Source organism: Corvus cornix, chromosome 4 (assembly GCF_000738735.6).
Source record: "Corvus cornix cornix isolate S_Up_H32 chromosome 4, ASM73873v5, whole genome shotgun sequence".
In the NCBI taxonomy this organism is placed as follows: Eukaryota; Metazoa; Chordata; class Aves; order Passeriformes; family Corvidae; genus Corvus; species Corvus cornix.
This window is the reverse complement of record NC_046334.1, coordinates 66,781,853-66,794,527: the sequence shown is the minus strand read 5'-3', so window position 1 is coordinate 66,794,527 and position 12,675 is coordinate 66,781,853. Positions and strand designations below refer to the sequence as shown.

The 12,675-nt window shown below is 38.3% G+C and overlaps 1 protein-coding gene across 9 annotated transcripts in view; it reads right to left on the bottom strand.

The window, feature by feature from the left end:
• The window catches only part of CTBP1 (C-terminal binding protein 1), a 236,084-nt gene that overhangs the window by 33,490 nt on the left and 189,919 nt on the right, over positions 1 to 12,675 (bottom strand). For 6 of the 9 annotated variants that reach the window (XM_039550318.1, XM_039550319.1, XM_019287097.3 and 3 more), the window contains one exon: positions 2,785 to 2,939. In XM_039550318.1, coding sequence (XP_039406252.1) covers positions 2,785 to 2,939 — 155 coding nt within the window. Of the gene's footprint in view, positions 1 to 2,784; positions 2,940 to 6,330; positions 6,548 to 8,041; positions 8,131 to 12,675 lie in introns of those variants that run through there. The other 3 variants (XM_010402065.4, XM_039550322.1, XM_010402064.4) reach the window with 3 other exon arrangements.

The window sequence follows — 12,675 nt, the reverse complement described above, 5'->3', positions numbered from 1 at the left end:
GATAAGAGTTTGACAAACGTAATGCTCAACTTCACAACATCTACAATAAAACAGAACTTAGGGGTTAAGGGATAAACACATCTATTGCAGCCTTGCAGACTGGCTTGAAAATAAACTGCTTTTTCTAGGGAGAATGGGAAATAAAGAGACAAACCAAAAACTAGCAGAATCTCACACACGAGTAATTTCTGAGGAAGTGTAGTAAGTGTCCTCTAACCACAAAGTTATTTCAAAACCTTGGGTCACTCTCAGTAAATGTCAGTATTCACTTAAGCACTAGCAGCCGCATTTTTCTGAAGGAAGGAAATGTTATCTTCACCATCCAAGTTGCCTTCCAGAACAGTGGAACAGGGAACGAATGCTTTGCTGAGATGAAGCAGAGTTCTACTACATGTTATTATTTATTTGCAACATTACAACTTGTTACTTATTTTCCACACTTTAATCTCCTCAGCCATAAGAAGTGATTGACAAATGAACTCTTGGCAGAAGGGAACTGCTACAGAACTGCAACTCAGGCATTAACCAGTTTGGAGAAAACTTCCTTTAACGAGCACACACAGTGAAGTATCCTGATTTTCACCCTGCACACAAATGGCATTCAAATCATCACTTCTTTTCCTCCTTTCTGTATGTGTTAAAATCTCTCGGGCTGCTTGCTCTTCTATGAAAACCTACATAGCTTGTGCTTTGCTATTTCACAAGCTACGATAAATTCCGCTTTCCACTCTATTTCCTTTAAATACTAAAAAGACAATATTTTAAACCACAGTCTTGTCCCTGAAACTCTCACGACCAGCAGAAATTCCTTCTTCAGGTTCCAGAATGTTAATTCCTCAAACTCTGACTCCTCAAACCCCTGTGATCAAGGCTCCACAACTGTGCAAGCTGAGTTAATATAGGTTCCTACTTTCCTAAACATCTTTCTGAGTCTTTCACTCCTTTCCTCCCCATCTGATTCTTGGTTCATGTCTTCCCCCCCCAGTTCATCTACAGTCACCCATCTAAGAGGATCAAACAATGTCAATCACCTTTCAAATCCCATCCTGAACTTCCCAGCCTCTGGCTTGCTCCCGGCAACTTCACACTAAGTGCATCTGTATCTGCTAGCCTGTTAATTCAGTGGCTCTTCTTAGTATCTATTATCAAAATCTAGATCTCAATTAACAGGACACCATCATTTAGTATGGCCACAAATGTGCATTCATAAACACATGAACATTTCAGATACTCCTTTAAATATGCAACTCTTGATTTTAAAACCTTTTGTGAAAACAATTTCGTATTTAGCAAAGCAACATTGTATCTAAAATACAGATATTCCTCTACTCTAAAGATAGGTGAAAAATAGTCATTTTTCATGGCAGATGAAACAGTGAACACTTTTCACACAGAAGTGAACAGTGCTCAACACTTCATAAATCTGATCTCTCAGTCAGTGTTAAAGGAATACAACAGGATAATGAATTTAGGTTTGTGATTTTTGTTGCCAAAATTTACTACCTTGCAGACCCAAACATTTTGGGATTGCCTCATCCTTTAGAAAAGTGAAAATCTGTATTACGGTGTTGTACTGATAGCTAGTGAAAATCTATTTTCCTGATGTATTACTGAGATCATTAAGAATTAATTATTGTTGTATAATAAAAAGCAAAGTATGCAACCTTTAGTATACTCCCCTCAAGACAGCATTGTTGTGAAGATCAGCAACAGATTACCTATGTCACTCATCAGTTATTCAATTACTTTTCCAAACCTGCAATTTGAGAGACACACACTCAGTCTCAGGATCTGAAAAGTTCATTTATTACACACCACTGATAACTGAAAATACCCATTTTTTTTATGCAAGGCATTAATGGCACACAGGAATTCCCCAGTCTTGATGCACCAGAAGTAAATTATGCTGATTTTACTAAGCAAATCATAAAACTATACAGGTGGTGCAGTAGCCAACGCTATAGTGTTCACCCAAAGAGCAGCCTGCTCTCATCTACTAATAAAAGTAGAACAGCATTTATATTACTTATTCTCCATGTGTCATTTAGTCCTTGTAAATGGAATCCATTTAACTTCTAACGGTGCTGTGAGATAGGAAAACAAAACAGTAAAATAGAAGCAACTTCTCAACATGATTGAAAAGAAATATACAGAAACAGGCATTCTATCCCATTTTAATTTTTGATATATAATAAAAGGGAATTGAGAAAAAAAGCTTGGGTTTTCTCTAGATTAAAAAAAACATGTACTGTCTTTGAACCTTATAAATTAAGCTTTATTTTATTTAAAACCCTCAACAAACACTACCTCTGCAGATCCGTTATGAATGAAGACTGAGAAGTTTTCAATTCCTTGCACGTGTTCTCAAGTTAGGTTGACATTCACTACATTTTCCACGTAAATTTTGGGTTAGCATTTGTTTTGAAACTCTTCTGCAGTAATAATTCTCAGTGCACAAGGCTGCCTAACCCAATCTGCACAATTCCTTGGCTAAACAAAGAAATCAGAAAGTTCCCCACGCAGAAAATCCCATACTGAGATTTGTCTTTCCAGGCAAAGGCTGCTGAGCAACAGAAATGTTTCCAAGGAGCATTTCTAGGTCTCTCCATGAATCTGACTCAGCAGGTAAGCAGAGGGACAACATCCAGCCAAGAATAATACACTACACAAAAGCACAGCTCACCACGTACATTTTAACAACGTCACAACTGACACAACACTGGTCCGAATCATTACAGTATTTGCATTTCCTAAAACACCTCAATTGTACCTGTTAAATATTACCTTTTCATGAATTTCTTGTGTAGACTGAGCATCACAAAATGCCACTGTGGCTACATCCTTCAAAATAGGCATTTCTACTGTACAATCCCTGCCATCCAGCAACGCTACCAAAGGGCGCGGGTGCATGGGCCCATTCATGATCGGAGGTCGAATGCCTACAAAGAAACAGAGAAGACTTGTTATTCAGGCCATGCAAATGTGATTAAAAATAGGTTATAGCTAGTCTTGTTTATTCTGATGGCAGAAAAAGATTTCAAGGACTGAAGCTAATAAAACAGGAACAAGTTTACACTCAGCTGTCAAACGAACACAGAAGACCTTAGAAAACATTCCATGGAGGTTCAGAAGGCTGAATTATGAAAGATGGATAAAACCACTAAGGGAGTAGTATACTTGTTTTTTAAAGATACATCCTTGCTGCACTAGTAAGAAGTGTCTGTGCAACCTTATCCAACCCTTAGGTTTTGACTGGATTCCACACCTTTGTGAGCTCTAGACAGAGTGAGAAATCTCTTGTCCAGGCTTGCAATAAGAGTGTAGCTTATGGAATATCATAAGCAACTCAGTAAGGATTTGAGTATTCAATTTACATATATAATGATGATTTTGCTGAGACTAAAATTTAACTTAAAAAAAGCCTACAACAGCAAAATTTTGCATTTACTGAGGATCCAGTGTCCAAGTTAACAGGCAAATTGCTGATCTATGTAGGTCTGCTTAGATTTAGAAAGTTTCATAAACAGTTCTATATAGCTTAGTCAAACACATCATACTTAATCCATCACTGAAAACTCTTATAAAACATGAAAAAAATGTCCCTCCCTAAATCAACACCACACTCTGAACACTGGAGTGACAAAGAAATTCTCGTCAAATATCTGGGAGAAGGAGTATCAGTCCAAACTGAAAACTTCATTTACATCCTCTTTACAGAGTCTGGAAATGAAAAGTAATCCTTAAGATATTTAGAGAGCATCTTTTGAACAATACAGATGCTATAAATACACAGAAGTACTCGAGGCAATAATATTAAACCATTACATTTACAAAAAGTAGTTAAGCAGGAGTGGAAAAAAGGGACTTCCTGAGGAGATAATGAAAAGCAAAATGAAGAGTAAAGTACATGATCTTTTTTCCTCTTTCAAAATAAGTTTTAAGCACTGAAAAGTGAATCAGGCTAGATATTTCTAGTATACAGATTTCAACACATATTTTTGTTTCAGTGTGAATTTTAAAACATTGCTTATTTGCTTGATAATCCAAGTCAGTCCAACATTAATGCAAAAGACTGAGGTGCCCCAGTTAAATTCTACAAGCAATCCCTGCATCTTAAGCCCCAGCCTGTGCCAGAAAGTAAGTCCTGAAAGACTGGTATCTGCATTTTAAGTGGATAGAATACCAGTAGAATCCCAGCTGTACAAGGTATCTGGTGAAGAAAACCAGCTGCTGGGAAGAGAGATTTTCACAACTCAACAGAAGCAGCATATAACTTCTCCCCTGGGACCCGGCTCTGGTCCTGGGGCTGAAAGACAGCTCCAGAGACTGCTGCCCTCACAGTCCCTCTCAATGGCCGAGCCCAAACCCAAAAATTATGTGTCCACTCCTAACCAACTGTTCTGGTTTGGTCAAATTTAGACCCCAAGACACCAACTCAGGATAGCCCAGTCCCACTGCAATCTGGCATTTAAATTCTCTATCTATTCAAACAGGTTTTATACCTAGAGACAACAGAACAAGAGTCACTACATTTGGTTCTTCTCTGTTCTACTTCCAGCATCTCCCAACATCTGATGATGCCAATGGACTGACTCTGCAGTACTCTCACCATAACAGAGAGGCATTCAGATGGGAAAAGTACCCACCAGCTAAGTTTTCCATGGAAATTATCCTCTGTTGTAAAAACACCCAGTCCTAACCTCTACTATGATAGATAAGCTTAGAAATGCTTCTGCTACATGTTACTTCAAAAATATCCAGCCACCAAAACTAAATGGGAGACTTTAAAACGTAATTTTTGAAAACAGTGCATGTTGAACTTTACTGTTCATACTTGCTTGAACCAGAAATGGCCACATCACCCTCATACAGACATATTTAGTAAATAAATAACATACTAGTAATGTGGTACAGGACACAAACACATAAAAATACTTAGTTACTCAGGGAACAATTCTATGCTTTAAAGGGAATTTAATTATAAAACTCCACATTAAATTTACTTAAAAACATCCTAGGATAAAGCATGCTATAGACTTGTTCACATTTCTTTAAAAACAGTATATATAATAGCATTAATAAAATGCAATTATGTCTAGAAACAAATGAAAAAAATGACATTGCAAGACCTATTCATTTTCCTTAGAGTAACTGCGCTCACTTGACAACTGAAATGTTATGGTCATGGTCTTGTCAGTACAGCAAAGCCAGAACTTCAACAAAAAGTTTGAATGCTAGCTAAAATAAAATTTTAAAAAACCCAGAACTTTGATACTGAAGTTGTTGCAGATGAATGAGGAAAAATACGGCACAGGTGATTCCCTTAGAGCTACAACTAAAGCACCTCTGTCAACAGTAGGAAACATGGTCCAAACTGAAAAACGAAGATGAGATTAAAAACTCTCACTTCTAACAAACACTTTTCTGACTAGAGCTATCAGAAAATCATTAAAAATAACAGCACTAAACAGAGCCCTTTAAGATAATGATTTCTCTTAAATACACAAAAGCGTGGTCTGGTTTTCCCCTCTCGCCAGTATATTTCAACCAAGTTACGTGTGTAACATTGGTACTAAGGGGAATGCCAGACCAAGCCCCAAAGCATAGGAACAGAAGTCAAAAAACAACCAGAAGGACAAACCCTCCCTGAGAGAATCTAAGGCTTTAAGAATCCCCAGAACTCAAATACATCTAGTGACCTTGACCACAAAAACCCTACAAACCTTTGCTTGCCAAAATCCTTTCTGAACTTCAGCACAGACTTCCTGTTGCACCATCTTTTTGCCTAAATATCCTGCCACTGAATCACAGGCAGTAACTCCCCACTTAAGTTAACTTACAGGAACTTCATCACAGTGGTAGCCACTATTTAAAGGTCACATTTGGGAAGACATGGCTTCACTGTGAATCAGAACCTTTTGAACAAAAAGCTTCCTCTTTCACCATTTAGATACGTTCTGCCCATTTTTTATCTAGAAATGTCATACTGCACCAGGCCTTTGGCTTTGCAGCAAACCCTCTGAGAGGCAGCAGAAACCAATGTGTATTTAAGAGCAGTGTTTTCCATGCCTGCATTTACAGTGAATCATGCAACTCTGCGCCAGAGAGAAGTAACTGTGAAACGGTCAGAAGTGACATTCAACACGACAAACGTGAAACTAATTTAAAAATATAATTTCACTTAGTTGGCTTGTTTAAGTATACGGTATAGCATTTCACGTAACACAGATAATAAAAATTATACCATCCACCCCCACACCCTATAATCTTTGTTACGGGAAAACAATCTCAGTTTATCCTAACTCAAGACTTTCAGGAACCCCTACCAACCTGACATTTCTTAATCTGAGCTTGATTTCCAGGGTCATGAATTCGATTTCTCAATGCTTTACAATCTTCAGTATTCTGAGGCAAAATAGCAGCCTGTCATTCCATCCTCATTTCCATGTCTTTAATTTTTCTTGCAGCCTCATGTAATCTTGAACCAAAGCTTTTAAACTTCTTATCCACTGCAACCTCTGTAGCCTGGATGGTGTTCAAATTTTTACTAAAAATTAAACACAAACAATACATTAAAACAACGTTAAGGGTCTGACTCGTGCTCACAGAAGGCAGGAAACTCAAAAGTTAAAGCTTCTCACTGCATCTGTACCCTTCCCCCTATGGCTGCTGGCTTTCCACCACACCTGCTGTGCTGCCACTGGCCATTAATATTCCAGGGAAACCAGCAGAGTGTTAACACACACACACGGCACCTTGCTCAGGACAGCAGGTGTATTGTAAATACACCTACCTGGAACAGTCGGCACCACTCACATGGGCAAGGCTTTGCCTGGGTGAGCAGGGATCCAGGGACAGTGTGTGATCTCCAAAATCTCCATGCTGGAGGGCCAAGTGCTCCAGTGGGTACCAGAGATGGAGTGAGAAGCCTTAACTCTGAACTTTATGGTTTTGCTGGGTGTAAGTCAGGCCCTTAAGGTTATCTAAATGTATTTAAGAAAAAACCCAATGCTTTTCCAACAGTTTTAATCCAGCTGTTAGTCTGGGGTTTCTGCCCTGCCCCCATGTGGAAATAATCTGGTGGGGAAGCTCTTATCCCAGTAACAGCTACTGTGCCAGTGGCTGCTGGAATTTTTTCTAAATTAATACCAGGTATAAGGTGCAGAGACAGACAGAGCAGCTGTCCATAAGCAGCAGCTATTCACCATGTGGCTCACAGCACAGTGCCTCTGCACAGCTGCAGTCTGGATTAGCTCTCCTGGAAAAAAACCTATCAAAACCTTATTTTAGTCCAGCTCTTATGGAAATAAACTTGGGAATTGAAAAACCAGTTTTCAGCTGCAGAACCCGAGAGGCCAGCCCTGTGCACAGTTGACTGTGGGTCCCACAAACAAGGGATTAATGAACTCATCATCCAGCTTTGCAACCAAAACAGGAGTGGAAAGGCTGTGAATTATTTTACCTTCACACCTTTGACAGCATGGGGACTTAAAAGTGACCAGACCAACCCTAGCACAAGATGTATTTTTTTTAACAGGGAAAAAGCTATCTAAGCAGGGCAGTGTCCTTGTCCCTCCCAAATCCAACCTGCATCTCCTGCCCCTTTGCTCCTGAAACAAAGGTGTATTGTTTGTGTTACACTCCAAGGAGGAAGAGTTGAGGCCAATGCCATTAGGCATACTCAGGACTGGAGGGTAAGAAAGCTCTCCCTGACATAATAATGTATTATTATAATAATTTATAATAATAAAATGTATTTTAAACTTTTTGTAAAACAACCTTTTATAGTACAAACTGACAGTAATTGAAGCAATCACTTTGCCCAAATAACAGAAATCTCAAATAGGCTGCCACGGTTTGCTGACACTGGAAAATGTACTAAAATGCAACAAGGAAAGCTATCAAGATTAATGATCAACAACGTAATTTTCACATTTTTCTGCTGCTGATTAACATACCATTATCAGGAGTGTCTCATAAAAGGTATACATGTTAAAAGTAAAGGACACTGTCAGGTTTGTAGGCCCAAAACTTGACCTACCTTTCATTTTCTTAAATCTGTTTGCAAAGTCCATGTAATTCTTTAAATGTGTTTTTCTTTTTTCAAAACAAATGCTTCAATTCTTTTTTCTGAAAAATACATCAATGCCAAAAAGCACAACACTTATCAGTAACCCTATAATCACAAACCAACAGGCACATGAAATGGAGGAGAGCAGCCTGGCAAGAGGATTTTCCCATCACTGGGGATTCTCACAAGTGCAAAGATTAAATAAGAAAGAAAAATCCCTTGACAATGTCCTTTCAAAGAATTTGTTGTAAATAACTGCTTTTATACACTGTAAAACATCAAAGTGATTTACTTTTCTAACAAAATGCAAACTACTGAAAAATCTCATCAATATATACAAAAACAAGACCTGAAAATGACAGGTTGGACATTCACCTGATTTATAGTCTTGCACATGTAACATGAGACTAACCCCTTTGGCATTTACCTTTACTTTATATTCTTACCTAGGTGTAAATTCAGTGAGAGCTGTCACTTATTTACCATAAACCCTCAAAAAAATTTGCATTATTTTCAAAAATAAATGCTAATATTAATTCAAGGAAAGAACGAGTTGTCAAAACAAACAAAAAATATTCTCCTCATAACACTAACACAGAAGCTGTTATGAATTAGATTTGCCAATATGCACTATTAAAATTCCTAGAAACCCCATAGTTCAAAAACGTATTTTAAGGTTACGGACCTATCATGCATTTTTACATTTTGGGCTGTTTTGGTAGACTCATTGTTTTGTGCACCATGAACTCAAGTGACAATGAGATTCAAGGCAGAGTAGAACTCTAAGGGCAGTCAATTAGAAACAAAGTTTAAAATACAACTCAGGTACAAGGATCAGTAAAATGGATGCACGGAAAAAAAAGAGCATTTATCATCCTTCAGTATTTTGACATTCAGCATATTTAGATGCTGAATATGCAACACAAAAATCTCATGATTCCACCAGAATCTGAGCCAACACTTTTTGCTGCTGGCTTCAAGATGAGCAGGATGCAATTTCCCATGATTTGGGATGCGGGATTGGAAGGAGGCACAGGGGAGAATACTTTTAAATAAAGAACACCAAAGGGACAAAAAAGTGACAGCCACCCTCAGAAGACTGAATTACTTAGCAGATTAAATTTAATTTCCTCCTTTTCTCATCTCATTTAATGCTTCTAACTATATTTCCTAAGATTTTAGGAACCTGCTGCAAGGCTTATTAAAATTTATAGGAACAATCCCAAACTGATTTTTAAAGAAACAAGCTCTGGACTTCACAGTAAACATGCAAAAGCCAACAGAGCATAAGCTGTACTTAAAGCACGCGTGCAGCCCCTATAGAAGTCCCCAGGGCTCAGAGGTTAACGCTGAGCACAGTGGGACTTTACTGGAGGCACATAGTGGCTGAATACTGCTGATATCTAAGCTTTTTATTTACCTGAACTCAGTAAAAACAAGTCATCTTCCTTATTTCTTTTTAATTTTCAAGAGATCAAGAAAAATACGAGTGGTTTCCTGTGCTGTGTTGACCCACTGATGTGCAGAGCAGTCACACCCAGCTGTATCCTCCTGCTAATTGCGCAGGTTGAAATGCACCCAGAGCTCTGCAGGACACTCACGGCTCATTCCCTGACACAAAACACAAACCCAAGACCACTACTGTGTAATTATCACCCCGGTCCACGGGCCTTCATGTACGTAAGATTTCTGCACACATCACATCATTATTTCACTACCTGTGAGAAATGAGCCTGGGCACCCAAGCAATTACTACAGCAGTCAACACAATGGCCTCAGCACAAAGGATTTGACACAACTCTCTTGCTTGATTTTCCCTTTTGGTACAACCAAAACAAAATAAGCCAATGACTTCTGTTCAGAAAATTCTGCATTTCCCTGCTGTTACCAGACACCGAATCATGATTCCTCATTACTTTTACACACACACAGAGCAAGTAAACTTGCCATTCTCAGGACCTTATTCTGACAGCCAAAAGGATATGAGGTTTAACTGTGTTTTCTGTGTTTTTTATGTTTTTTAATAGTGATCCCTAACCAGTCTTTTTTTTTTTTTTTAAATCTAGTAATTTTGCTCTTATTTGTCTAACATCTGTCAGCATGCACACAAAATCCTAAGTGCCTGTCAGAGTACAAAAAAAACAAACATCCCACAAGGCACATCTTGAAAGCCTTTGATCAGAAATAAAGTTCTGTTGAGGAAAAACAAAATAATCTGGCAACATTTTCTATTGGTACATATGTACTTCAAACATCAATATGAAGACTGGAAGTATTTAATATGTCATAAAATTACTCAAATTACATATTTGGAGCATGCTGTAAAGATATGCCTAATCTTAACTAAAGTAAGACTGAAAACAGTATGAATCACACCTATTTAATGTAAAATAAACAAGCAGTAACAGCATCATGCACTATGGTAAAATGTTTTAATTTTCCATCACCATTTAAAAAGCAAAACAAGTTATAATATTCAGTAACAACTGTATCAAGTACCAAACCCAGAAAGTCTAAGTAGCTGCAATAAAACACACTTAAAAACTGATGTTGCAGCAGTGTTGTTTTCAAGTAACAGATACACGAAAGCAAACTCCAGAGAAAGGCAAAACATTCTAAAGGACTGAGCTCTCCTTGGATGTGCAACAACTCAGTGCCTGTGCACAGTGAGTATTTACCTGTTTCAAATACTTTCAGCTTTATTAAGTAACAAGTGAAGAAAGGGGGGATAAATAAATGGGCAACAGTGGAGCTGTCCTAGTTGAGTTCACTCCCATCAATCCCAGCTTCTGAGAAATTCCGGCTAAGGCTGCCAACTGCTGTCAGTTGTTCCACAGGTTTTACAGTGAGGATGGAATGCCCCTGCCCATACACGCTGTGGCAAAAGCCACAAAAAACTACTTGGTCACTTACAGGAATCACTGCAGTAAACCTGGGGACAGGACCTACAAATTAAGAACCAACGAACTTGAGAATTATGACTTTCAGCAACCACGTCTACCCGCAACTATGGACATCAATCTCCCAGTTACTGATGGGGCAGCTTCTCCAAAATACAGAGCTGAAGGCATGAATCAAGCCTGTATTACAGATGTTCCCACAATGCACCATATGCTGGGTGTGTATCAGAATATACCTATGCTTTCCTCTTCCCCCAGGACAGTGACCATGAAGCTGGCTGATTATGGCATCTGGGGGCTAACCCACCCTAACAAGCTCCCAAATCCAAGTGTAAAATACAACTGAGCTTGTATTTCAGACCATAAACTTTATTGGTGGGTGGGTGTGACTTTAAAAAAAAAAGGCAGAAAATTCCTGCTGGCAGGAACTGGAAAAACAATCTGTTTCAACAATTGCACTAGAAGCAGAATGATTAACTCCCTGAGCCATTCCAGTAACAATACAGATCATGCCAAGACTTTTACTTAAAACACTTTCCACAGAAGAAGCAGCACTGGAGACTTTCAGGGCAATACTGAGGATAAATAACACCAGACCAGAACAGGTTGGCAAAAGAGGGCTGTGCTGCACATGAAGTGCATCAGTGGCCCTTATCCTCAATCTTTTACCCATGTATTCAATAGAAAGCATGCAACCAATGCCTTTCCATTTTAAATCAAGTTATCAGAACCAGCATCTTGGCTGTGATTTTGATAAAAGCTGAACAGCCACATAATGTTAATTTAAAATGTAATTCCCTCCAGGAATGAGTCTTGATGTGCCTGTAATGTATGTATTTGAACCATGAAGGAAAAAGAAGAAAACTAATTTTTTTCCTCTCACTCAAAAATGTTGCTCTTATAGCAAGTTATTTTATTCCTGCAGGTTTGGGGTTTTTTGTTTGTTTTGCTTTAAACCATTGCCTGAGCTGGAAACATGCTTTGGGAGAAAACACCACTTTTTAGCTTTGTCAGTACAACTGCTTTCAGAGTATTAATTTCATATTTTGTTTTAAAGGTACTGCCAACAATTTATTACAACGTAAGATTTCTGAATGTAGCCTGTGCTAATGGCTACTCTCTCTGTGCTTTTCTCATATTTTAGATGTTGTACAGGATGCTGTCTCTGAGAAAGAAACCAAATAATCCAAGTGGAGCCAACATCAAAGGCTTCTTTTATTCTGATCCCAAACACTGAAAGCAATTTCTCCAACAGCACACCTGTACTTTGACCCAAGAACGTTAAACTATTACCTGAGACACTCCTTATTTTCCTTATCAAAAAGTCTGAAGATAAGCAAGTGTGGGGCCTTGGATAACCAAATTATTTTCACAAGGTTTCATTTATTTTTTTCTGTTGAGGTCAGTAGAACACACTCAGATGACACTAAAAATAACAGTACGGAAATATTTTACACATTGAACACTGACCTCTCTAATTTCTTTGTAACTCCTTAACTATTTTTAATTTGGGAAAGCATCAAATGTGATGCACTGTCCTCTCAGGTGAACATCATCATGATGCTGTGTGTTAGCAATCCTTACAGTGAAACTACAAAAAAAAAAAATAGTGACTTGTTTAGGGATGGGAAGAAGGGAGGAGAGCTGGATACTTTAAGACAGCTAAAAACTTAAATACATACACATATACATAGTCCAGACTGC